Source organism: Cloeon dipterum, chromosome 2, assembly GCF_949628265.1.
Source record: "Cloeon dipterum chromosome 2, ieCloDipt1.1, whole genome shotgun sequence".
In the NCBI taxonomy this organism is placed as follows: Eukaryota; Metazoa; Arthropoda; class Insecta; order Ephemeroptera; family Baetidae; genus Cloeon; species Cloeon dipterum.
The window spans coordinates 18612602-18636893 of record NC_088787.1 but is presented as its reverse complement, the minus strand read 5'-3'; the positions used below and the strand labels follow the sequence as shown (position 1 = coordinate 18636893).

Here is a 24292-nt window from a genome sequence, read left to right as displayed (position 1 = left end):
TCGTTTTTTCTCTAAACCAAGAAATTTTTAATGACATTCAGCGGGCAAACATTTTATTTCTTTCATTTAACAGATTGATAGCCAAAAACACAAAAAATGAGTTTTATGTGTTTAATGCACTAAACCCACGAAAGTGACGCAAAACTATATAACGTGGGCTGTGGGCGTTCAATCAACTTTATCTATCAGTGACACTTACAGAGCTGTATCCGCGTTCTGAATCAAACGATAAAGAGTTATGGCAACAATGTCACCTGACGTCGCAAAGAGAGGAGCTCTCTTCCACTGCAATGGATTTTTAATGCATAAATCAAAATCACGTATTGAAAAATAAGCCCAGCGTGTACGCAGCGTGCTTGGCCTATTTCCAGCACACAAAGGAATGCACTTTGCGCGAGTGCCGAGAGACGCCGTGTGTGTGTATAAAAAATAGGGCCCGTCAACACGCACGAATCGATCGTTGCGCGTGCGTTCACCATCAATCAAGGAGGGCACACACACATCACATCAAATTACCTGCGCTCAATACCATAAAAATTTCAATCCGGGCGCTAATCCGCCGACACGGCCGCCGCTGTCCAACGAACGACACTGAAGGGTCAAATAATAACGCAAAGCCCCAGCTCCGCCAAGCCACAATCTTGACGGTTACGCAATAAAATCCATGTCGGTTGTTTCATTACGTTTGACAAGAGCGAGAGATGCGACGTGCGGGTGGGAAGGGCGCGGAAATACAGGCCAAAGGCGTGTTTCACAGCACTGACAATCAGGGAACCTTCGGAAATCTTTTCCTCACTGGTCGCCTCTAAATTGAAATGCCATTTTAGGCTATAGTCTTTTCTTCAACCTGACTGTGCTGCGCATTCGTAATTCATTTGCGGATTCTCATTAAAATTTCCGCAATGAAGGAATTTGATTTCAATTAACTTATATTTTACCTCCAGTAATTTATATTAATCGGTTCCTCTGTATTTAAATGAATGACATATTTTTTTAACTAGAATGTAGCTTTTATTTTATTTTATTTATTTTGAATATATCAATATATCAACAGTGTTCCCAAAAAAATTATATTTTATTTTTTATAAATTTAAAACTGTATTGGATATAATTAAAATTAATAATAATTTGTCTTTCATGAAATTAAAAAAATATCAAATACAAATAATATTAAAATGTTTTAATGGTTTAAAAATTTAATTTAGCAATAATTTAAATTTATAAAAGTGTAAAAATACAACATTAAATGTGTTTACAACTTGTACAAAAATTATTTTTTAAACCTTTTTAGCTTTTAGGTAAGGATGGTAACTTCAGTCGGTTCTTAGGTGCTTAAAAGTCACTCCCCTGATGAAAACCTCCGAAACCTAAAGCTGATGGGAAACGAGGCGCGCGTGATAAAAGTGTTTGTGTCGCTCTCTTTGGCTTGCACACTCGCTCTCGGAGCCAAATCCCAACAAGTAATTTCCGCGCGCGCACACTCGCAGATTGCGGTCGAATTCCTCGCGGGAAAGAAGGAAAAAAGAGGAGAAAAGAAGGCGACGGCTTGACACACACGCCGCAAAAGGCCAGTATTGTGCGTCGCAGTTATTAACAGCTGCTGATTGTGCGAAATGAGAAAAAAAGCGTCACATTCACGTATAGGCAGCAGCTGCGGCCAAAAGGGAGTTTGATATTGTTCTCCTTTCGCGCCGTCCTCGCGTGGAATCGCGATTCGTTCCAAGAACAGCAGGTAGCATGATCGATGGGGTTTAATTTAAGGTCACTGAGAGTGAAAGTACTCTGATTCTTGGAATTATTGCAGACAAGTCCAAACTAATCACGTCATTTCGTGCTGTTATTGTATTATTGTAGTTAATAATGTTGGAAATAATTTAGGATTTTTGTTGGTAAAAATAATTTTTCGATGAAATCTAAACCTGACAGCAAAATAATTTCACTTCAAGGAAAATAAATACCATTTCCTTTTCGGAGAATGGGAAAGGGTGGATCGGCCCGAGCTGGTGACTTTCTTAACCTGATCGATTTTCGATACAGTCCACTTTCCCGAGGACCATATATCACACACATATCCAGCGTCACGCGTGTAATAGATATCGGTTAAAACACACACACGCAATAGCGAATAATGAAGCAGTACGTGCGTCCACGTTCACATGAAATTAATTAAGGCCAGGCATACAGCATTTTCCGATACCGTGTGTTTTAGGCCCAGGGCTGTCAGCGGGCGTGATGGATGGATGGAAGGATGGCGGAAAGATGGAGTGAAAGAGCCTCCTCCTTTTCTCATATCAATATGGGGTACTTTCTCGAATTAGACAGCCCGTCGTACCGTACGCACCAAGCTTCTATGGGTGCCTCGCTAACGTCGCCGTCCTGAGTGAGCGAATGAACAGAGAAACGGCCCGACGCCGCCCTGTCAATTATTAATAATGCGCTCTCACACACACACACACACCGTCCACCGACATGCATTATTTCCACGCCGAAGAGGAGAAAATGTTTTCCGTGTGAAAGGATTTTGCTGAGGAGTGGCATCGTCATTATGTTAATTTGATTTTGCATCTGTTTAGTTAGTCTGAAATTAGCTCTCAGCCTGTATAATTTGGGAAAAGCATAATTTTCGACGGCTATTTTTAGACGGTTTGATGTGGGGAAATTTGTTGCATTAATCCTGCCAATGGCAGATTGATTTAAATCCATCGTGCTCTGTTGTCTCGATATCGCATGCATCTGAAATTAGTGAGAGCTTTATTTGAGTTTTCAAATGATTTCACTATTTTACGCCTTGAGTTATAATCACGCAAGGTGCTGTGCAGGAAATTACTTTAGGTAGATTATCTGCAAGATCTGATGAAATTAATATAATGATACACACGCAGTTATTAGGTGTTGGGCTCAAAATTTTCTTGCGAGGATAATTGCAGAAAAACATCAAATAGCCACTTATGTAGAAACACCTAGCATGAACGTTTTCTTGCTAATTAATTTGATTTTGTTTTTGTCGTCTGTACTCCTAAATTTTTAAATATTTTGTAAGCTAAGTGGAAATAATTGTTCTCAATTAATTATATAGCTTTAAACAATTTAACACTTTTACATGAAATAATTTGACATCCTGAAATGAACAATTACGTTCCGGAATTTCTCATTAAAGTGTTGAAAATTCATGGCACTCAAATTGAAAATGGGAAGGCGTGGCTTTTAAAATTATCTGCGTTAATTATCTCGCCCTTGACTGTGGCATAATTAGCCCGTTGCAAATTGCACTTGAGTTGACAAACGGAGGAGCATCCGGAGCATCAGCAGCGGTGAAGTGGTGGCGACGACAGGAGGGCGGAAGCCGAGTTGAATTTGCATTTATTTGTTTGTCACAGCCGGAGAGGGAGTGGAATATCAACAGCACGGAACGAGCAGCGAAAAGTGTAAATTTCCAGCGCGCTTATTTCGCGAGAGAGAGAGAGAGAAGAGCGGGGGAGCCTTTGATATTTTAGACGCGGCGTCGTCGGCACCGCGCGCTAGGCGGCATGTCAAATAATGTTGGTGCGCGCCACGCTCAGCCAGCCAGCATGTGTCATTTGACGCCCCAATTATCCGAGTGTTTGCACAAAGAATGAAAACCCCTTTGTCAATTTCCTGCAAGAAAATTATTTTCTCTCGTTACCCTGGCTGCGACGGAGCGGAGAAAGAGCCGAGCAGAGTCGTAATAAAGAGGTAACCTCGTATACGCAGTATACCGCACGCAATGTGCCAACGACAAAAATTGAAGCGCCGCGTGTCACATTGTCTTTCATATTTTATTGATCTTGTGCCGCCGCCGCCGCCACTGCCGCCGCACACACAGCAGAGTCGGTTGGTCTCGGATTCGCGAGAAAGAGGAAGAGGGATGTATGGATGGATTTGCCTCTGTCGCTCGCTCGCGCGCGCGAGTGTTCTCATCCATTTGCAGAATCTCGCTCGCTCGCTCGCTACACACTCTTTTGGACCCTTTCCATAAATACATACTTATACGAGACGAGTTGCCCCATTTTCCGAATTTCCCTCGATTGTGCCTCTGGATTGTGCTGTCGTGTCGTCTCACTCAAGATTCTCGGCACAAGAGGGATGTAGAGCGCGGATAAAAGCAAGTGCTTATACTTGCATTTTCAAAAGAACAGGCATTGAACTTGTCACGATAAAAGAGACGATCTTTTATTTTCGGTAGAAACGCGGTCAAAGGCATGCTAGTAACGACCAAATCTAGCTCTTGGATCCAGACACGGCTCAAATTGCTCAATTAGACTTGTGCTACATATATTCCGTTTACAAGAGTGGACATCATTTAATTTTTTTGCTAGTGACATTTTTGATTGAAATTTTAGCTTCAATGTAAAACAAACATAACAGGGCAATAAATTAAAAACTGCATTCTGCATAGCTGGCTTTAGCAAATTGGTCGACTCACACGATTACTGAAGGATTAGCCGGAAAAATTCAGCTCCAACAATGTCCCTCAATAAAGGGGCTTGGCAAAAATTGAAAATGGTGATTAGGGAAATTGATGTGAAACATTGGCTTTAGTGAGCGTTTGATGAATGCTTTCTCAATTGAAAATGTATGGAAATAATTTAAATTAATTATTTTTATTTCGAAAATAAAGAGTTTTACCATGTATTTTTGTTTCAATAGTTAGTTTTCATTCCTCTCGATTATATGTATCTATCCAACGGTATACTCGTTATGACCGTAAAAACTCCTCTCTTGTTTATAATTAAAATCTGATTTCTAGTAGGAAGATTGTAGACACTGACCGTCATTTAAAAAATATATTTTTCTAAATAAAATTATTAAATTATTATTGTTTATTCTCACATTTTGTCATATACTGTACATTCATGTTATAGCATGTCATTAAAAAAGGTATAAGAGAATGTGAGAAAAGTCTACACTCCTGACAACAGCTTACGAAAACCCTGTCCAGGAGAACTGTGCTAGTTTGAAAAAATTTGGTTTTAACTCGATCATCATGGCCAAATTCCGCTGCATCATTTCTTTTTTTTAAATATACGCTATAAAAAAGCAATTAAACCTGGGTTTTAGCCAATTTTCATCACATGTTGGCACGTTTCCTTGGAAATTTCGATTTCTCTCCTGAACACTTCAGTACTGACGGTAAAAAGCTTGTAAACGTCTTCTTTGGTGGACTCTAAAGGCTGATTTTATTGTTTCTTTATTCAACACTGGCTTTAACGCAACATGTAGAGTCAAATGTCAATACAAGGGTAAAACAATGTTTCTTTCAGCAAACAGCATAATTAATTAAAAAATTAGACTAATTGTCGGGTAAAACAGCGTCCATTCAAGGTGAAATCTCCTGTATATATCTCTGAAGCCGAATTTCTAATTTTGAAACGTAACCCAGGTGGACACAAAAGACAGAAAATGAGTGGCTGCGTTCTGGCGAGGGTTCTGGACCCAAGCTCAAACACTCGGCTCTCAAGAGGCGAATCCAAAGAATTCCTGGCGCCTCGGTTGCGGCTGCGGCGGTCCGTTTAATGAATAATTTAAGCTCAAACAAGAGAGGAGTCAGAGGAAGACGAGTGTTAGGGGCGTGGCCGCGGCTTTGTTCCGCTGACGGAGTGAGCATAATTTTATTAATGCTGGCGCGAAGGAATAAGGCAAGCTGCAAGAACGCCAAAAACAATATGCGTCGTCGCAGGCCCGAAACAAAGAATCGGCGTGTGTGGCTGTGTGGCAGCTGCGGCAGCGGCAGCGGCAGTCGCGGTTGCTCTTTGTGTGACACAGTCTTTCTTTTCTCGCTCATCTATGGCTCTAGTTTGTGGTAGTTTGATCGATAAACAGCAAAATCAATGAATATGTAAAACATCACCATAGAATGGGTGTTTGGTGCGCGGCCTCAGGCTGCCAGTTTTCTGCTGCCGCGCTGCTCCCAGCGGTGCTTTCACGAGCACGAGCAGAAATGGCATGCAAAAAGCAAAATCAATTGCATGTGCAAGCACAAAAAGCGAGCGGCTTGAGAGAGCACCATCGAGTGCTGGCTGGCTGGTTGGCTTGGGTGGCAAATGTATGCTGCACACATAGAGCACACGACACTGGGCGGTTTTTGCGGCGATGGGCTAGAAGTGCACGGCTTTATCATCCATAAAATATTCATGAAAGATGAGCCAGTGTGCCGCAGAATTTGCAATAAAACTTTTAATCAAGTTTTGGAGTAAAAACGGAGGTTGTAAATTCTGCAACTAACGACTTGACAACGTCTGCTGGATTAAATATTCCCCGAATTGGAGAAGCGAAGGAAACAGCTTTTGTTAAGGGTTGAGAATTCAAGACGATCAACTATATTTTTTTGAGTCTGATTTTCTTTTAAACACCAAATGAGCACGAATGACGAAATTTAAAGACTGGGGAGTTTACATTTAACGCCTAACACAGTGCTTTGAGCCCAAAAGAATCGCATAAACCATTAAAATCTTCTAAATCACTTGTCATGCCAGATTAAAATTTTAAAAAACACGGAAAATGGTCTTCATTTTTGTCCAGTTTCGTTTTTTTTTCTACAAAAATGTTATTCTTTGGATATTTTTCAATAAATCTTAAAAGATACTTATTGAAGACTGCTGGTTCTAGAATCTAGAAGTAAGCAAAAGCCAAATTTAATGTTGAGATTTTTTAGCATCTTCTTATAGTATCTTTTAAATTGTTTGTTGAACTTTGATTAGCACCTGATGGTCCAAAGCCGAGTTTAGCCAATTGTTTTTTACTCTGTCGAGCTGTTGCTGAGTTCTAAAGTGCTTGGGAAAAGTTTTTGACCAGGATAAAACGGTTGGATTTTGCCAATAACCATCTGAATTTGTCTCTAGATCTCAGATTCGAATATAAAACCATGCAAAGTGATTGCAAATGTTAGTTTTTCGCTATCAGGGTGTCGCCCATCAGTAAAGATGTCCGATACAATAAATAATTTCACTGAAAATATTGGTAAAAATAATAAGAATAAACAAACATAATAAAAAAATAGTCTAAATCTCCCAACTATACTTCTGGAATATTCCTGACCGTCCTGTTTTTCACGTGCAATTGAACCCGCGAGATTGCAAAGTGGCGTGTAGCTAATGGGGTAATTAAGTGTACATAGCCATAACGACGGTATGCACTGACCTGCTCCAATTCTCGCTCGAGTTCCTCCAGACTGGCGTCCGTGAAGGTTGGGCTGTCGCCGTCTTCCTCCTCCTCGTCTTCATCAGCACCCTCATTTCCGATCGAGGCTTTCTCTCCTTTTTCCTCCAGCTCATGGCTACTGCTGGTGGCCGTCGGTGCCGAATTCTCGGTTGACGCAGTGCTCGCGACCTCGGAGCTCGTGTCCCCGGCGCTCGCAGCCACCAAAGCGAAACACTGCGGGCAAACGGCAGAAACAAAAGCGTTTATTCATTAGATTAGTTGCTTGGATGTTTTGCTACGTAAAAACACAAAGCGAGAGCAAGTTTATTGCGAGGAAGAACAAGTTTCGCGCAGATGAGGAACGTTCTTAATTATGTCAGCTTCTTGTTTTAGCTCTTGTTTTTCTTCCCACGTGCACAATTCAGCCCCGAAAAGTTTTTGCATCGCACTGCGGCTGAAAAACTCGGCCTCGTAAACGAAAATAGAGTTTTCTTACTCTCCCGGTGATAAAATATCAAGGCAAAGTTTTTTATTTCAATTCCGAGAGCGTTTAAAAAGGCAACTAGAACTTTCCGGCCTTTGTTTTCCGAGCACTTGCGGACAAATTTGCAGCTAATAAACAGGTATCACGTGTACGCCTCCACAATGACACATTTTCATTGCGTAAGTCGCACTGTAATGACGTCAGCAGCGACGTCGAGCGTGTATATTCGCAAAGCTAATTTGCTTTCGCCATTGATCAGCAGCGAAACAACAAGCCAAATACTCTGGGCCTTATCTATCAATGGCAGCGTGCTCGTCTATCTCAAACAAGATTAGCGGCGATCCCGTTATAAATAATTTCTATTAATATTTTGTCATCCCCAAGCCCTGCTGTGTCGAGGGATGCGTGGAACGCTGTGCAAATACATACGCGCGGCAGCGCTCAGACAGAATGTTCGTGTATGCGCGCCGAAGCCCGCCAAGTGAGTGCTTTTAGAATCCCTATAATGGCGAATACACGCTCCTTTCTGTTTACTCGCACAGAATTAATTGGTAAAAATAACAAAGGGGAGCAGACAAAGACCGAAACAAGTGTAAAGAAGGCGAAACAACGCGCTAAACGGGTGAATGTGTATGGGCTTTCGCGTTTTGCACCTCTTCTGCGCGTACGACTCGACCCAGTTACCGGCATCAAAGCAAATTTGGAAATGGATATACACGAATACTTTCGACACGCTCACTGGACGAGTTTAAAAAGAATTGTTTTGTGTTTCATAGTCGTTGGCAATTCACTTGTAATTCTTAAAGGGAAAATACATTTTTTTCAGCGTTTACAATATGTGTTCTCTTTTCTTTACAAAACTTCAATAGCTTATTATGCAGAAAGCATAAATATAGGAAAGTTGATTTCTTCCTTAAACAAGATGACTGAAGGATACTATTTAGAATCTTGAAAGTTTATGGACACAAACTTTTAAACAGCTTAAGATTAAATTAATAAGAAAGGTTTATAACCCAGTTGAAACAATTTTTAAACCAAATTTAGGGATTTTCATGTGAAGCAAAAACGATTTTTAAACAACAAAACTAATTTTTGTATGTAGAATTTTCACTATTTTTTTTAAATTTTGATCGTTAAAATATCAATCAAGCTTGAGAATCTTTTATATCTTATAAGCAACCACTGTTAATTAATGTTTTCTTAAAATTTCAACTAAATTGTAAGCCAAAAATAAATGTTCCAATCTATTTTCTGATTAAAATAGCTCAATGAAAGTAATAAAATAACTCAAACCTATAACTAAATCCAATTCTCTCTTTGTAGAATTCAGAAGATATGAAAAAGTTTGGCAATTCTTAATTTAGTCTTGTATTAATTCTCTTGTTAAAACATAATGTAGTGATTTGGTCGATTCTAGTTCCTAGGGGTAGGGGTAAGTCTGAAAAGTTTAAATTTGCGTAGCTCGTACTGATTTGATACCCAAACGATAAACAGACGCTCATAAAAAGTCGATCATTTTAAGTTCTAACCCTATTCCAGAATATGGATGTGTATCTCACCACATAAGTCATTGTTTTTTTTTGTAACTGTTGGCATTAAATCTACTCTGTCGCATGTTTGTAAATTTATAAATGGAAGCAAGCCAAACAGGGGCAAAACCATTTCGTTTGTTAAGAACATTTAATTTATCTTCCAAGCTGACTTTTTGCAATTTCAATGCATAAATCTGCATTCAACAAAAATTATGTCATTGACAAAGCATGACGCTGGAAAGTTATCAGGATTTATGGGCTTCGATATAAAATATATGAGAGTGGCTTGTAGATGACGGCCCTCTGCGTGGACATCCCCCTGGCAAAATTTCAGATTACACTTTTAATTTTTATCGTGGTCCGTGGACGAGGGCCAAGAGTGCAATGAGCCGAGTCTGCCGATCTAATCAATAGAGCGGCGGAAAATGGCAAACAAGACGGTGGAAAGGTCGCGAAAGTTTCGCAGTATCAGTCGTTGGCAAGCCAGACGTAGCGGAGAAGAAGTTAAAAATGTGTGTAAACGCCGAAAAGAAAACGCGATAACAGAGAAGAATCAAACGTTGTGTACTGGAAACAATTCGCACGCACTCAAAGCTCAAAGGCAGAGACAAAGGCCGACGTCCTTTCACTTTCACGCCATTTTGCGTCGGCACTGAGAAATGCGAATCAAAAGAGGGAGAGAGAGAGACGGCGAAAGAAAGCAAAGCCGCGACGCAAAGAGAAGAATAAGAGTGTCAGGGCGCGCGAAACAAAAGTGTCCCTCGTCGCACACCCTCGGCGACTGCTGGGCTGGCGTGCACTTGTCTCTCTCCAAAGCAGTGCTGGGCAAACAAGAATGTAAGAGAGGAATCGTGTCTCGCGCGCAGCTCAAGAAGGGAAAAGGAAACGAACTCCAGATGGGACTAGAGGGAATGGGATGAGAGTCCTAATTGCATTGTTAGGCCGCCGCCGCCGTCGCCGCCGCCGCGCGATGGCCATCATCATCGGCACGACCTTTCTCTTGTCAAGTAGTGTTATGTAGTGTTGACACGAAAGGCAATTCAGCCAAACCGTAATTCCGAACGACGGCGGCCGTTTCATTGCATGGAGGTCACCTTTTGACTTTGTTGATCCTCAATCTTTTTGTCAAAATTTATCAAGAAGATCTATACAGTATGACATTTATTAAAATCTAAAGACTTAAAAAGGTACTTAAAAAGGACTATAAAAGGTATTTGATTTTTTTGTTAAATTCGTCGGTTCATAACTTCATAAATGCGTTAGTAAATTTGTTTATTAATTAAACTATCTATAACAGAACAAATTTATAAAAGAGAGTTCTTACTGTAAATTTAATTTTGAATAAAACATAACCTCTAAATAACTGCAAATATAATTGATTTAAAAGTCAAAATATTAAAAAAGTATTTTAAAATAAAAACAATTCTTTATTAATTAAATATGATATAGTTTTAAGAGCTATTTTAATAGCACTTAAAATGCAAACTAATATCACTACTATAGAAATATGCATGTTAAAATACGCAACGCTCCGTTATTGAAGAGCAAAAATGACTTGTTTTGCATATCGATGACGCACTAACTCCCGATTAAATGTTTGTTGATGACACCGAAAACCATTCCAGGCTAAACGAGGCTTCCTTGTAAACGCAGCCTCCAGTTTTCCAGGTCCGCCCATTTAGCCAGTAGCGAAATTCGATATATTTTCTCAGCGTAATTTATTGAGTGCGGCGCGTACGTATCATTAGGGCCATTTTGGGTGTGCTGCGTATATCCATCGGACCAAATTGTTGTTGCTGTTGTTATGTTAGTTGCTGGGCCGTTTCATAAATTAAAGTGCGGCGGCGAGCGCTAAATTGCTGAGTTATTAACACGTAATTATGTTGTATGAAGGCGGCAATAAATTTGGCCAGAAATTTAATCAAGATAGCGCAAATATTAATTTCCGAACCTATGATTTAGCCACTGATGCCGATTTCTCCACTCGGCGGAGCCGACATTCTTTCAATACCCCTTTAACGCGCCGGCTGGCCCCCAAATCTGCACAAAACTACTGGTTCCCGACGCTTATCTAGATCGCTTTTCGTGCGCATGAATATCAAGTGGCGCGCGCGGCTCCAAAATAAATAATGTTTAATGCTGCTTTGCATATTTTTCCAGGAACTCTGGTAAAGAAAAGAAAGTTTTCGCTCTCAGCGGATATTTCAAATTGCTGCCGCAAAAAAGTTGGAACACGAGTGTTATTGCGAGGAAAACTTTTCGGCAGCTTTTTTGTGAGGCTGTGAAATTCATGGAAGGCTTGTTTATATTAAACCTTCGATTTTGTCCCTCTGGTATTCAATGTCAAAATGATGCTTGTCATGAAGCAGACAAATAATTTACATTAGTGTTTTTCACACCCTTATATAAACTTAACGATGCAATTATTTTTAATTGGATTTGAAAGAAAGGGATTTGATCTTTTTTAACAAAAAGCCGTAAGGACAACAAGGAAATTCGATCAAGTTGAATGATCGTTAAGCAATATGGTGCAGATTTCGCAGTGCTGTTTTTTTTTTTAATTTAAGGAGACCAAAGTTTTGAGAAACGAATACTCGCCTGCTGACCATCAGAGTTTTCTTTCTTCTTTAAAAATTCATTCTTAACCAAGCTAGCTGGATAAATAATGAAATTTGTTTTCATAGAATTTTATGTTTTGACGTTTTGCAAAATCCTTTGTGAATGTTTCAGAATAATAAAGGGGCAATGAAATATTTTTATAAATAATTTTATAAAGCTTCTCAAATATGAATCGTTTTTTTGAAATTTTCCGAAGCAGATTTTGTGACCTGTACATTTTTAACCTGCTAAGTTAGTAACAAACAATTTTATCGGTAATGGGACATAATTTCAAATCAAACTACTTTACTTTATTTAGCAACAATAATTGCCTGAACAAGTTTTGAAAAGTGGCTAGCTTTGAGCCCGCGTAAAACCAGCAATTCTTGGGATTTCAGCCAGACACTCCACGCACCTTAGCAACTTAAGAAAAATCTGAATACCTATATGCCAAGATATGAAATTATGAGTATTATCGATAATCAAAGCAATGGCGTAATTTTCCATTCTAAATGCGTCCCAACTAGCTCTGAATATCAAGTTATCAGTCAATCCTGCCCACGCGTGGAGCGACAGGGCGGCAAAGAGTGCTGAAATCATCCTGGCCATTTGCTGCTCGAAAGAGAAGTATAACGCATCAGCACTTTGCAGCAAGTAAGTGCGTAAGGCGAGATGTATTTGCTCAGCTTTCTAAATGAATTGTCAATCGCAAGTGGGTCTGCGGCGCAGCAGGGTGGTTGAGGCTGGCGAGCCAGCCCATTCGCCCGCCCGTCCGTTTTTTGCAACAAAATGCGAATAGCGTCACAAAATGACGTAAAAGCAGCATCTTGGAGGCGCCGACGCCAGAAAAGCACCGCCACCCGCCGCCCTCCCGTCCGCCCCGGCTCGCTGTTTTTGGCTAGCCGCCTCTCATTCCAAGAGTGCTCTGGCCTGCAATCAAATGACCTGCCGCATTTTCCTGCCCCGCCGCCCGGAACGCCTTTTTTGCTTTTGTTTAAACACCCCAGACATTTGCCCTTCTCGGTACGTATGGTAAAATTACGAGCGGAATAAGTCGCGGGCGCGGATTTCCGCCACATTTCTCAAATAATGCAAAAAGAGAGTGTCAAGTACATGCGCTCAGAGTTCGCGATCCAGGTCACACGAAGACCTGCGGCTGCTCGACTCGATTCTTTTGATCTTAATTAAAGCCCAATTTCAGCGCCTCAAAGGGGAAAATGAGAAATAGTAGCTGCGCAAAGGGAAATCCTCAACGCGGCCGCTGTGAGGTATGTACATAGGAAATCGTTATTTGTGTTTCATTCTCGCAGGGGCCAGAGATATTTTAATGGGCGGTGGCTGCCGTGCACACTCACTCACTCTTTTGCTCGCAGGTAGTCCACGCTCTCTCGCCGGCCGGAGAAGCCTCATCCTTTCAGATTTTATCTTTTTATATATTATGCCAACAAAGCAGAAGCAGCAGCTTCCAAAAAGAGCTCTATGCCCGTTTTTTCTTGTTTCTTTTCACGCCCACGGCGCCCGCGGATGGACGGAAATTTTCTAACAAACCGCGCGCACCACATGTGCATTCGTGAGAGAGATGAGTGAGTGCACCACGAGGAATTTATGTCATCGTGTATATGCGCTTTTTGTCTTCGGGAAAGGCACTAATGGAACTAACTGTCGCCGCTTCTGGATATGTCAAAGAATGTAAGCGCGAGCGCAAGAGAGAGATATATATGTACCTGCTCCTCCTTTCAGTCGAGTGAGTAAACATCGGGATAAATGCCTCTCTGCGTTTTGTCAACAGCCAGCTAGATGATTAGCTCAGATAAATTTGTAGTAGTTCCATAGCTGCGGATTTGTGTCACGGGGATCTTATACATATGTGTGTTCGTTCGTGTTTAACCCTCCATTTTGCAGCCTCGCGTATTTGCACTGGAACGAGTGCTTCTGTCAGTATTGAATTTCCTTCAGTACACAGAAACACACAATTTCATCATTTCGAAACTTGAATTGCTAGTATGCAAATCAGCTCCCAGGAGTGTTTTGACCCGCCGAAACGCCCGCGGGCCGCGTCAAAACAATCATCCCGGGATGCATTAAATCCAAAAAAATTATCAGCTATTAGAGCCGTGCGTTTGACTTTAATGAGTCACAAGTGCCGCTCTCGCTCTCAGCATGATCCGAAGCGATCAATCAAAATTATCTCCACCTTTGCTTCGAAATTTTAAACGCGTCCAATTTTCCCTGCCGCGCGAGAGACTAAATTCCTTCCACCGGGGCAACAATAAATTTGATTTCGGTAGCACCCGATTGGCTCGGTTCGCCGCCCAAAGAGACGCCGAAGCTGTGTAAATTGTAAAAATCAGCAGGCCGTATACATTTCACGATGGGAAACATTCATTTTTACGGCGTGAGCCGAGCCGAGCCGCTAACAATCGACCGTGAGCGCAAAACGCGCGCGAGATGCAGCCATATGGCATATTTTTAGGCGAATTGCGCTTACCGGGCGCAAATATTCGGCCACCGGACGTTACAGCATCCCGGCCGGGTCCCAAAGGGGGCCGGGGGCCGGGACAAGGCGCTCATTAGCGGCATGTGGCACCGCAAATCGCAGCAGAACACAGCGAGAGGCCCCGCGCGCGATGACGCATCTCGCCGAATTCGTGTTGGCGGCTAAACACGCGTGTCTGCGAGCCGGTGCCTCTCTCTCTCTCTCTCTCTCTCTCTCTCTCTCTCTCTCCACTTGTTTTCTTAATAACTTGCACCAGGGCCTCCGCCTCTTTAAGGTGAAATCAACTCCGTGCGCGTTCTGCAAGAAACAATGATCTGGCGTGCTCCACGGCCCTGCAGAATTTGCGTATCTGATGTCATTTTCGGTCTCGGAATTTAAATTATGAGCTCTTTAAAATGCACCGAGTAAGACCCACATTGCGGCGTTGGTCTCGCTAAGAAAGAGTAATGGCTGTCGGTACTTGTAATGTGCAGATAGAAGACTCTTTTATTCAGCGAGTGGCAAACGAAGTGTGGAGGTATTAAAAGCAACGTTCTCTTAATCGTCTTTGGTTCTTCTTGGGTATATTTTCTTTAAAATCAATCTTGTGTTTTAAATTTTAATGAGATTCAACTCGAGTTTTCAATTATGCTACAAAATTTCATACAGATCTAATATTTTTCCTTGAAATAACAAAAACATCCAATGCCATCTTCATTGCACGCAGACTATCGAAAAGTTTTGTAATCAAATTTGAATCTATTTTTTTGCGTTTGCCCCAAAGTTAGCGGTTTAGTAACGTCCTCTTCCTATGTAATTCTTTATAAGAAATTACCTTAAATTTGAGAAAAACTATTAAATTTGGATTCCGTACAAAAGACAAAAAAGGTTAAAAATATATATGTAAGATAAAAGTCTGCAATATACCAGATGGTTCCCCTTCTTTTCGCACTAAATTAAATTCCAATAGGATTTTTGCCGTTTCCTTTATTTGAAACAATAATCCAACGGAAATCCGATTTGGGGTAAAGTGGGGTTTGAAATGCAGAGTGCTAAACAAATCAAAACCGTAAGCCGCCTTTTCCCAACGCCCGAGAGCAGAAATCTCCGCCGCTCTATTTCTTTTTCTCACTCTTCGCACGTCTGCCGTTCGGACAAAATACGCTTGTGCGTTCCATTCAATCCTTCTTTATCTGCTCGGCATTATTCGAGGATTGATATGTTAAACCTCTTCTATGCTTGTTGAAAATTTGTGAGCAAACGCGCGCGCGAATGGCTACAGCTTTTCACCCTGCCGAAAATTCGCTTTAGCTTCTCTCTCTCTCTCTCTCATACGCGCAATAAATAATGAATGGAGGTATCAGTTGGATGTGAGATGTGTGTGTGAGCGAGGGCACACTTCAGAATCCGAATGCTGCATTTAAGTCGGCTCAATAATTCATGAATATGCTCGTCACGCAGTTTGCTGCTTTTCATTGGCGGCAGACGAGCGGCTCGTCGATAAATCCACCCGCGCGCGGCCTTTTCCCCATCTGCACGTCCATTTGTGTGTGTGTGTGTGTGTGTATGTGTTGGTCCGCCCGGCACGAATTTCTTTTTGATCTGTCAATCAACGGCGCCAAAGTGAATTGCGGTAATATGTATTGTGGCGGCGTTGTTTATTAAAAACGCGGGAAATTAATTACACGCTCGTGCCACGCAACCAAATTTTCAAAAACGAGAGAGGCGTGTTTTTCATTCCTCTTTTGTTCTCTGATTGACGTTGAATTTTTATAATTTCGTATGCAATGACATGCCATTGGAATTCATCAATCTCTTGAAAATGGATTGCTGTACAGTAAAAAATAACATGGCTGAACGGTTTCCACTTTATTCACGTAGAGAAAAAAAGCATTGTTCAATCGATCTGATCATAAGCATTTTTTCTCTCCTCCCATCATTTATTTGAGGTGTCTCACTCGGTTTACAAATTTATGCAATTTCTCGTCTCCTGCGACACGCTGGTTGCATAGCCCCAACCCCTTGCGACAATATTGCGGTTTTGGGTCTTTGTGCGGGTATATCAAGCAACGTAAATTATCATCAAATGTTCCCCCCATGGTGTCGGGACAAAAAATGACGTTGGAAGCGTCTCGCTTTCACAAAGGAATATTGATCCAGTACGGTAAGATTTTTACCTCGAAAAGGACCATGTTCGCAGCTTAATTGCTCTGTTTTGAACGGATCACAATGGGAAATTAATGAGTCGCGGCGCCACAAAAGCGGGCAGAGCAGGTGCACGCGGGATAATTATTCTGTTTTATGTGTGTCGTCGTTGGTCTCGCTCTCTCCTGCGCTTCCCTCTCATTTGCATTTTAATTTTTAATTAGAGTGTCTTCTGCGTGCTCTTCTCCCCAAATTAATGACTTATAAATTAATGTCGGCGGTGCTCTCGTTGTAAATAAGAGCGGCCGCACTAAAGGCTCATTAGCAGCCACCGCCGCGCGGAGGAGCAGATAAAATTCTTCTCGCACACACTGTGCTCCATATTCCCAGAGAAAAAAACGCATATTGTTCACGGGAGCAGAAAATCGGCTTAATGGACTTAAGAGCCGGTGTGGCTTATCAAGCGTCCCCGTCAAAAACGGAAAAATTCGAGATGCCCGCACACGGAGCAGGCGGCAGGCGGCGATTTTCCGCCAGCATTCCGAATTCTGCGGGCAAAGCAAAGAGGCTGGCTCCTTGGGCGCTCTTTCGCATCTTTTAACCCACTCACGAAACGGCCGGCCTTTCTTTTATTTATGTATGATTTATATTGTGCAGACGACGAGAGGTGATAACAGATTATCGTCGTCGCTCGGGCAAAAAAGCTGAGGAGGAAGAAGGAGCAGGACGAGGAGGAGGGCGACGTGGAGGGAATGTCATGTGCCGGCTCAGTGGTTTTATCGTGTTGACCGTGGCTAATTGGCTGTCAGAGATGGACCATAAAGGCACTTGGGGCGCCGTGTAGACTCGCTCACTATTGATCTTTTATAAATATTGGAGCACACCAAACAGAATACTAAAGCGAGCGCACCGTATATTATGTAATAGTGCGCGCGCCAGCACCACCACGCCACACTCATTTTGTATGGGACGTTGCGAGGGCCGATCACTGCAAAAATTTCTGACACCTTTCAGCGACAAGTGCAGATTTCATTTGTTCTTCAACCGCTTTAATTCACTCGTTGTTTGTGCTCATTAGATTATTATTATATTAAGTCTTAAAAAAGCAACAAAAATTTGACTACTAAAAAGTATTATGTAATAATTATTCATAGGTTTTGTTTTTAAATAAATAAGACAATTTGTTAATAATATTGTTTTAAAGAATTTCAAGTCAGCTAGAAACAAATGTTTCTAAAACTTTAAAATAAGCAAACTACGCAAAGAATTCAATCCAGTTTTTGTGAAAATTTTCAAGGAACGATATACTTCTGACGACTCAACCAGCCCGTTGGCTCGCATTGTTAAGGCATTCTCAGGAGTGTCAAAGCAATGGGAGGTATTTGAGCAGTTCGGAGATCTAATACTGGCTACCCAATGTCAGAGATGGCAAAAAGTGGTTAGTTTAGTGACTCGAAATGCTCAAATTGCTCAACGGGCTGGGAGGCGCACCGGCGCCGACTCGCTACTTGCTGGTTTGCACCTTTCCAGCATGCGTGATTTGGCTTCACGGGACGAATGTCTAGCGTTTCAATGCAGTCCTCGGTGCGGAGGCAAGTGGCCCTTCAGTGGGCTGGATCCCTACGCGGCCTGGTGCGCCCATGTTATCCGTTCGCGGTGTTATTGGGACCTGGGTTTCAGCATTCGTGCTAGTGCAGTGCGCGCCCTTCCCGGTCCGAGAGGACAGGGATAAAAAGAGCAAAAAAATAAGATAGTGGATCTACTCTGCTTCAGGACGCATCGTGTAGGAATTGCAAATTCATAAATTCTGTCCGCCATATCCTACAGGTTGCACTACTCAAACGCTATTAAAACTAAATAAAAACGATTAACCTGCTATTAACAACTCAATAATTGCATTTTGGGCATATGAATAAAATTAAATAAAAACCAAATCACGGTAATCTAAAAATGGATTATTATGGATGAGACAAGACAGTACGGTCACAGAGAGTCTGGGAGAATCGACATGCGAAAGGCGATATATGCTCTAAGTCAAAATTAATTCCCCAAACCGGAGCCATCAATTAGTGTCAAGGCGCTGTTCCGAAACCTCCTTTATGCTCTGAGCAATATCAAATGCCTGACCAGGCGGTCCGTAATTAGATGCAATTTTTCGTTGGCTGATAAATTCCGCCTTTGTTCCCGGTGACCACCTTGCGATTTCCGTTGATTAATGCGGTTCGTGCTGAAAATTCGACGAGTGCGGCACACGAGGCCCTCACAATTGAGCAATTAGCCAGTGGACCGCGTGCCTTCAGTCCTTTCCCACCATTCATTTACATATTTTGTTGAACAGCTGCATGTGATTTTGCTAGTTATTTATCTAATTCATGTCATAGAAATCTGTAGAATTTTTTGTCAAATTTATAAGGACCAAATTACTTGTAGAAATTGAAAATTTATTTATAAGAAGATCCTTAAGCGTTTTGCACGCACTTTCTATTTCCTCGTTAGTTTGAATTGAAGACCACTCGCTGCCGTTAGAAGCAGGCGATATACGGTTTGAAAAACGGCTCGCTCGGTGAACTGTGTAGCTCACAATCCGACACGTCTCGAAATCGAATTTTCCCAAGAAATACACCAATCGTATTAAACGATCTCGAAACCAACACGCGGCACGTTTGCAGCAGCTGATAAATTTACTTTGCGAACGGACGTTTCAGCCAGGAGAGAAGAAGGCGAGAAAATTGAATGAGCAAAAGTTTGAAGCGCGCGCGCGTCTTGCACACACAGCTCAGCAGCAGCAGCGGCAGCTTCTTTTTCATTTGCTAAGATGAATTTTTCATCCGGGGCAATGATTGAGAAATACGAATGAGCACGCGAGACTATATCTTTTCTGCACTCGACGCCTTTGCACCCCGTTTTCTGCACCGGCAGAAAAACGAGGGCGAGGTGCTGGTTTTACGACTGCTGCGTCTCGTCATATACATAGGAAGGCGAGAGATTCACTCAGCCAGCCAGAGAGGGAAAAAGGTGAGGCAAATCTTCGCCTTCACCTTGCCGGAGCTAAAATCAAACGAGAAATTTGTTTGCCTCACCGTCGCAGGGCAAAAACACTCTTTTCGCCGCTGCATTCCGTATAATCCGAGCAGTGACGAGCGAGGTGGCGGACGAGATGTGACAGCACGAAAATCAATGCCCAACTCGAGTCAAACAACAGTAAAAGCGTACCTACTTTCGCTGTTTGGCAACATAAATGATGACGGCATAGAAATAAAGGAAAACGCTGCTTCCTTTATTCGCTTTTTCGTTCGCCAATATCTCTCTGCAGGCGCGCACATACAAAACTCAAAAGGATTCTTTCTTTCTTTCTGTCTTCTCTTTTGCTTTGCAGCCTCAGAGAGAGAGAGAGAGAGAGAGAGAGAGAGAGAGAGAGAGAGAGAGAGAGAGAGAGAGAGAGAGAGAGAGAGAGAGAGAGAGAGAGAGAGAGAGAGAGAGAGAGAGAGAGAGAGAGAGAGAGAGAGAGAGAGAGAGAGAGAGAGAGAGAGAGAGAGAGAGAGAGAGAGAGAGAGAGAGAGAGAGAGTGATGATTGAAGAAACATGTGGCGGATATTGGAGGGAAATAAAATTGAAACGCGCCCTAAATGCGCGCGTCAGAGCACCGGCGAAAAGGCACACTACGCTCTCTGCGTGTACATCAATTTTTTGTTGTTCGTAAAAAAGCAAGCCTGCTGTGATTTAGATTAAACGACGGGCTTTGCTTGAGGGAAAAAATTTGCTTCCTTGCGTGGAATTGCTTTCTGCACTCGTTAGGGATGTAATAAATTGTGAAGCTCAGGATTAGACGACAATATTCTGCGCCCGGAATGAGCAACGTCGTCGGTCTTCTGGAATTGCTTTAAAGAAACATACTTGCAATCGTTTTGAATCTCAATTGTCTAGATTATCTGGATCTTGTGGGGGAAATATCCGTATAGGACACTATTTTTAGGACATATTCTTTTAGGACACTTTAGGGTAACTTCGTTTAGGACACGTTCCAGTAAGACACTGTATGGCACCCCAGAAATTTCTACTTTCAAAAATTCCATCCTTTCCTTTCTAATTGCAGCTTCAGCAATTCAGGGGCCAATGTGCAGGTTATGTATGAGCTATCTAGCTGATAATGGGGAATTTTTAACCATTTCAATTTGCATAACAATTAAACAAAAGAATAAAGAAACACCTCGTTCCTATATTTGATGACAGTATTTCAGTTAAATGATTTGATAATTTTATAAATAATTATGTTTAAAACTGATTAAAAAAATAGATCAATTCCAAGTAAAACTATTTAACTGGTGTGTTGAATATAGGCCATGAATAATTTGCAAATGGTTAGTCTAGGCCGATAGTGAATAGCAATTAAGGCATAAAGTGTGACAAGTAAATCGACTTAATTCAAAAATTTACTTTGAATAAAACGTGTGATTATAAAGTAACAGCTTCTTAATGTTTATTGAAGAAAAAAATATAATAAATTCGCACGTTAATGTTGACATCGAGCACTGGTCATTTTGTCAAAACAGAATGCGCACGTAGACAATAAAAAGTTTGTATCTCTGACTGAGCGTTTGTTTTGCTATTTGACCTCATTTCAAGAGGTGCTTGTAGAAGAGAACACCAGTAAAGGGTCGAGCTAGGAAAAACAATAGCTGTGTGGCGCGTGTGTGTTCAAAAGGCGCAGAGAAAAATCCTTCTCAGCTGTGGCGGTGGCAGAGATGTAAAAAAGCGGCTTCTTCCACACAAGGCAAAAACATTGACCGTTGACGTGTGAATAACACGACTTCCATAAAGCGCAGCCGAACGATGAAACAATCATGTCTGCTTTTATTGGTAGTTTTGTGATACCTGCTGCTCACGTCCCGCTCCGGCAACTTATATCCGCCGTAAGGTACGCAATATGAGGATTGACCATTGTTTTCATCAAAGATGCTGCTGGGAAAAACCCTTTTGCCGATTGTGAGCGGAGATAAGAAAAGATCACAGCAAAAATGCACATCAATTTTGCATTGGAATGTCTGTATTGGGAAACAATTGATCATTTCCAAAAATATACAGAGAAAAGCGGTCGATCAGCATTTTTTTCTGCCACACAACTCTTCTAAACAGAATATGTGACCTTTAAAAGTTTCCACGAACATTTTGTGCAGCAAGTGCGCCGACGGATATAAATTAGAGGGGGCAAAAGTGAGTTTTGGAGTCGTCCGGGCGGACTGGTCAAATCTCATTTAGCTGGCACATATCAGGTGGTGGCTGCGCGTCTGGAAAACTCGAAAGGCGGCACGAAGGCGGGTGCTGACTGAGGTAAAAGGTCTGCGGACCGAGTTTCGCCCGGCAGATAAGAAGCTGCGTGGCTAATCCGGCCAGAATTATGGCGATAGGTGGCAGCCGAAAGAGCGTTTTCCCGCTCGGCGAATTTCCGCGTGCAGAGAGCATGGTAATCCCCGGTGCCGGGCTGATTACTGTATGATTTAATAACTGGTTCCGGCGTTTACACACTCGGAGTACGCCGGGCATATGGGCGTATCAAATTAAACGGCGTGCGTGTGAACTGCACGCTGATCTCTATTAAAGACGTTTATGTTTCGGGAATAATGAAGGGGTGGGGCCCGCGGAGCGCGAGATAAGGATCAGTTTCTCCATCTGATAATGATGGGATTTTTGTTTTGGAAATAACTAAGACGCCGGGATGAAAATCTAGCCGGCCCTCTCCTTCTTTGTCGACACGTCCATTGTTTTCTCGCCAGAACGCGAGATCAATTACTAAAGTCGGCCCTCGAATGAGCACAACTGGCAGTTTGTTTCTCCGAGGAGCTCGGCCGCATTAGATTAAATTATTAATAAAAAAACCCAACCAACTTGGGTCAAGGATAGGCGGGGAGTAAATAAATATTTTCTAGATTTTTGAGGATGATACCAGCAAGGCGTAGAGAGGATTATCCTTGACGAGAATGTGCAATTTTCATCAAAGCTCAAGATGAACAAAGATGTTTCCCATAAGGAGGAACGTCATGAGGGCAGCGACCTTTAATTTTATTCAAATCTTATATTATCATTCTACAGGGGATATTTTAATTCCAACGAAAAGTTTTCTACGTCTTTATGTGTGAGTATTTTCTACGTCTTTCCATTATCCAGATGTGCACCAACACACTTTTATCTATGTTTGTCTTTAATTAAAAGCTCTGCCTCTGTTTACCAGCATAAGTTTTCGATTGGAGCAAAATTGCTTGACCTCCCCAAGCTGGGAATTCAACAAATTAGCAGGGCGTGCGGCATCTCTATAGCGCGAGAGGTGCGGTGAACATAACGTTTGATTGCCCCTGTTCTCCAGCAGCAGAGGTGCGTATAAACCCGGTATGAAATGCGCGGCGGACACTGCGCCACCCAGGAGAGAATGATGATTACAGGGGTGTCGGGCGCATTATGGAAATTTAGTGTTGTGTGTGTTTTCGCGCCCGCGTGTAATATCCCGTCATTTGGCACACGCCAGCTCAATTTATCGGCTCACACTCGCGGATGAAGGGCATCCAAATTTCGGATTGGAGTGAGAATAATCAATATTGCAGGAACTCGATGCAGGTTTTGCCACTAGAGTAAAAATAATAATACATAAATGGATTTTTGAATGAATGCGACAGCTGAAAACTGGTAAATCTTCGGTACAACTTATTTTTTTACAGAAACGAAATGATCACTATTTTATTTGAGCCAATATTTGTATAATGTAACATGTGACTATAAATACATGGAAAATTTGTTTGCTTAATAAGTAAAATTTATTTTAAAATATAGATCAGAGTGGGTTAGATATATTTATATCAACCTTTCGCAAGCTATTTTAAATATATTATAAAGTTCTATTTGGATCTATAAATTAATTATTTTTAATACGGGCTTTAAGTTTATTTTTTTAAACTAAATTTTTGTTGAAAATTAGATTTATCGCGGAGAATCATTCCAAAAAAGAATGTCCCATTTTCACCAGGGCACGAGATGCAACGATCCGCACCCCATTATATCGCTATACACAAGCGCCGCGTCATTAAAAATTATAATTAATTCGGCGATGGATGTGTAACAATGGGTTAATAATAATGAAAAGTCAACTGCCCGAGGAGATTGAGTGTGGGAACTGTCGGCATGTGCCAGAGAGCCGAGCTGGGGTGCGCGGATTACTTTGTGTCTTGCGTTCTTCGCGTTCTCTCTTTGGCTGTGGGATGATCGAAATTTAATTTCGTCCAGGGCTTGCCGCCAGCTGCACGGTTCAACGTTTGTTGTCATGCAGCCCGAGCGGAAAACGAGCCTGGTGCAATTTAGTTTAGCCTCTAAGCTAGGATTTTGGCATGGAAAACGGGCACAAAAACGCCTACTTTCCAGATGGAAAATTAAATTTGATAAAAACTGTGAGTGTCATAGGCCACGACGTGTGAGTCTTACGTAACTCTGTAGAACCCATATCAATCTACGATGGAGCAATTCAAAAGCATGTCTTGGAATATTTAATATTATCTCTTGTAGCATTCCTGTTCTCTTTTAGATTAGAACTCATTAAGCAGTGTCTTTAAATCTAGAATGTGGTTTGGGTCCTGATCGATTCGGCTGAGCTAATAATTTATCGGCTGGAAAACTGGTGTTAATTAAGCAACTGCCACCATAATTTAGTCATCAGTGCAGCAGCTGAATCGACGGCGGCGCGGAATAAATTCCTACGTGCTCGTTAAGGGAGGATTCATCTCGGCTGGTCGTTAATGCAGCCCAGCACGCAACAACGGCCGTTTTTACACCTCTTTGGCTGTCATCGGGAGTAATTGTCGCCCAGCCTGGCTTGTTTATTATTATGTCACTGCATGACAAAGCAAAACTATCGCTGCG

General features: G+C 41.9%; 1 protein-coding gene across 7 annotated transcripts in view; it reads right to left on the bottom strand.

Annotated features, from left to right (window-relative positions):
* nolo (no long nerve cord) overlaps positions 1–24292 on the bottom strand; it is a 78636-nt gene that overhangs the window by 15610 nt on the left and 38734 nt on the right. For all 7 annotated transcript variants that reach the window (XM_065478037.1, XM_065478042.1, XM_065478038.1 and 4 more), the window contains exon 3: positions 7159–7392. In XM_065478037.1, coding sequence (XP_065334109.1) covers positions 7159–7392 — 234 coding nt within the window. The remainder of the gene's footprint in view (positions 1–7158; positions 7393–24292) is intronic.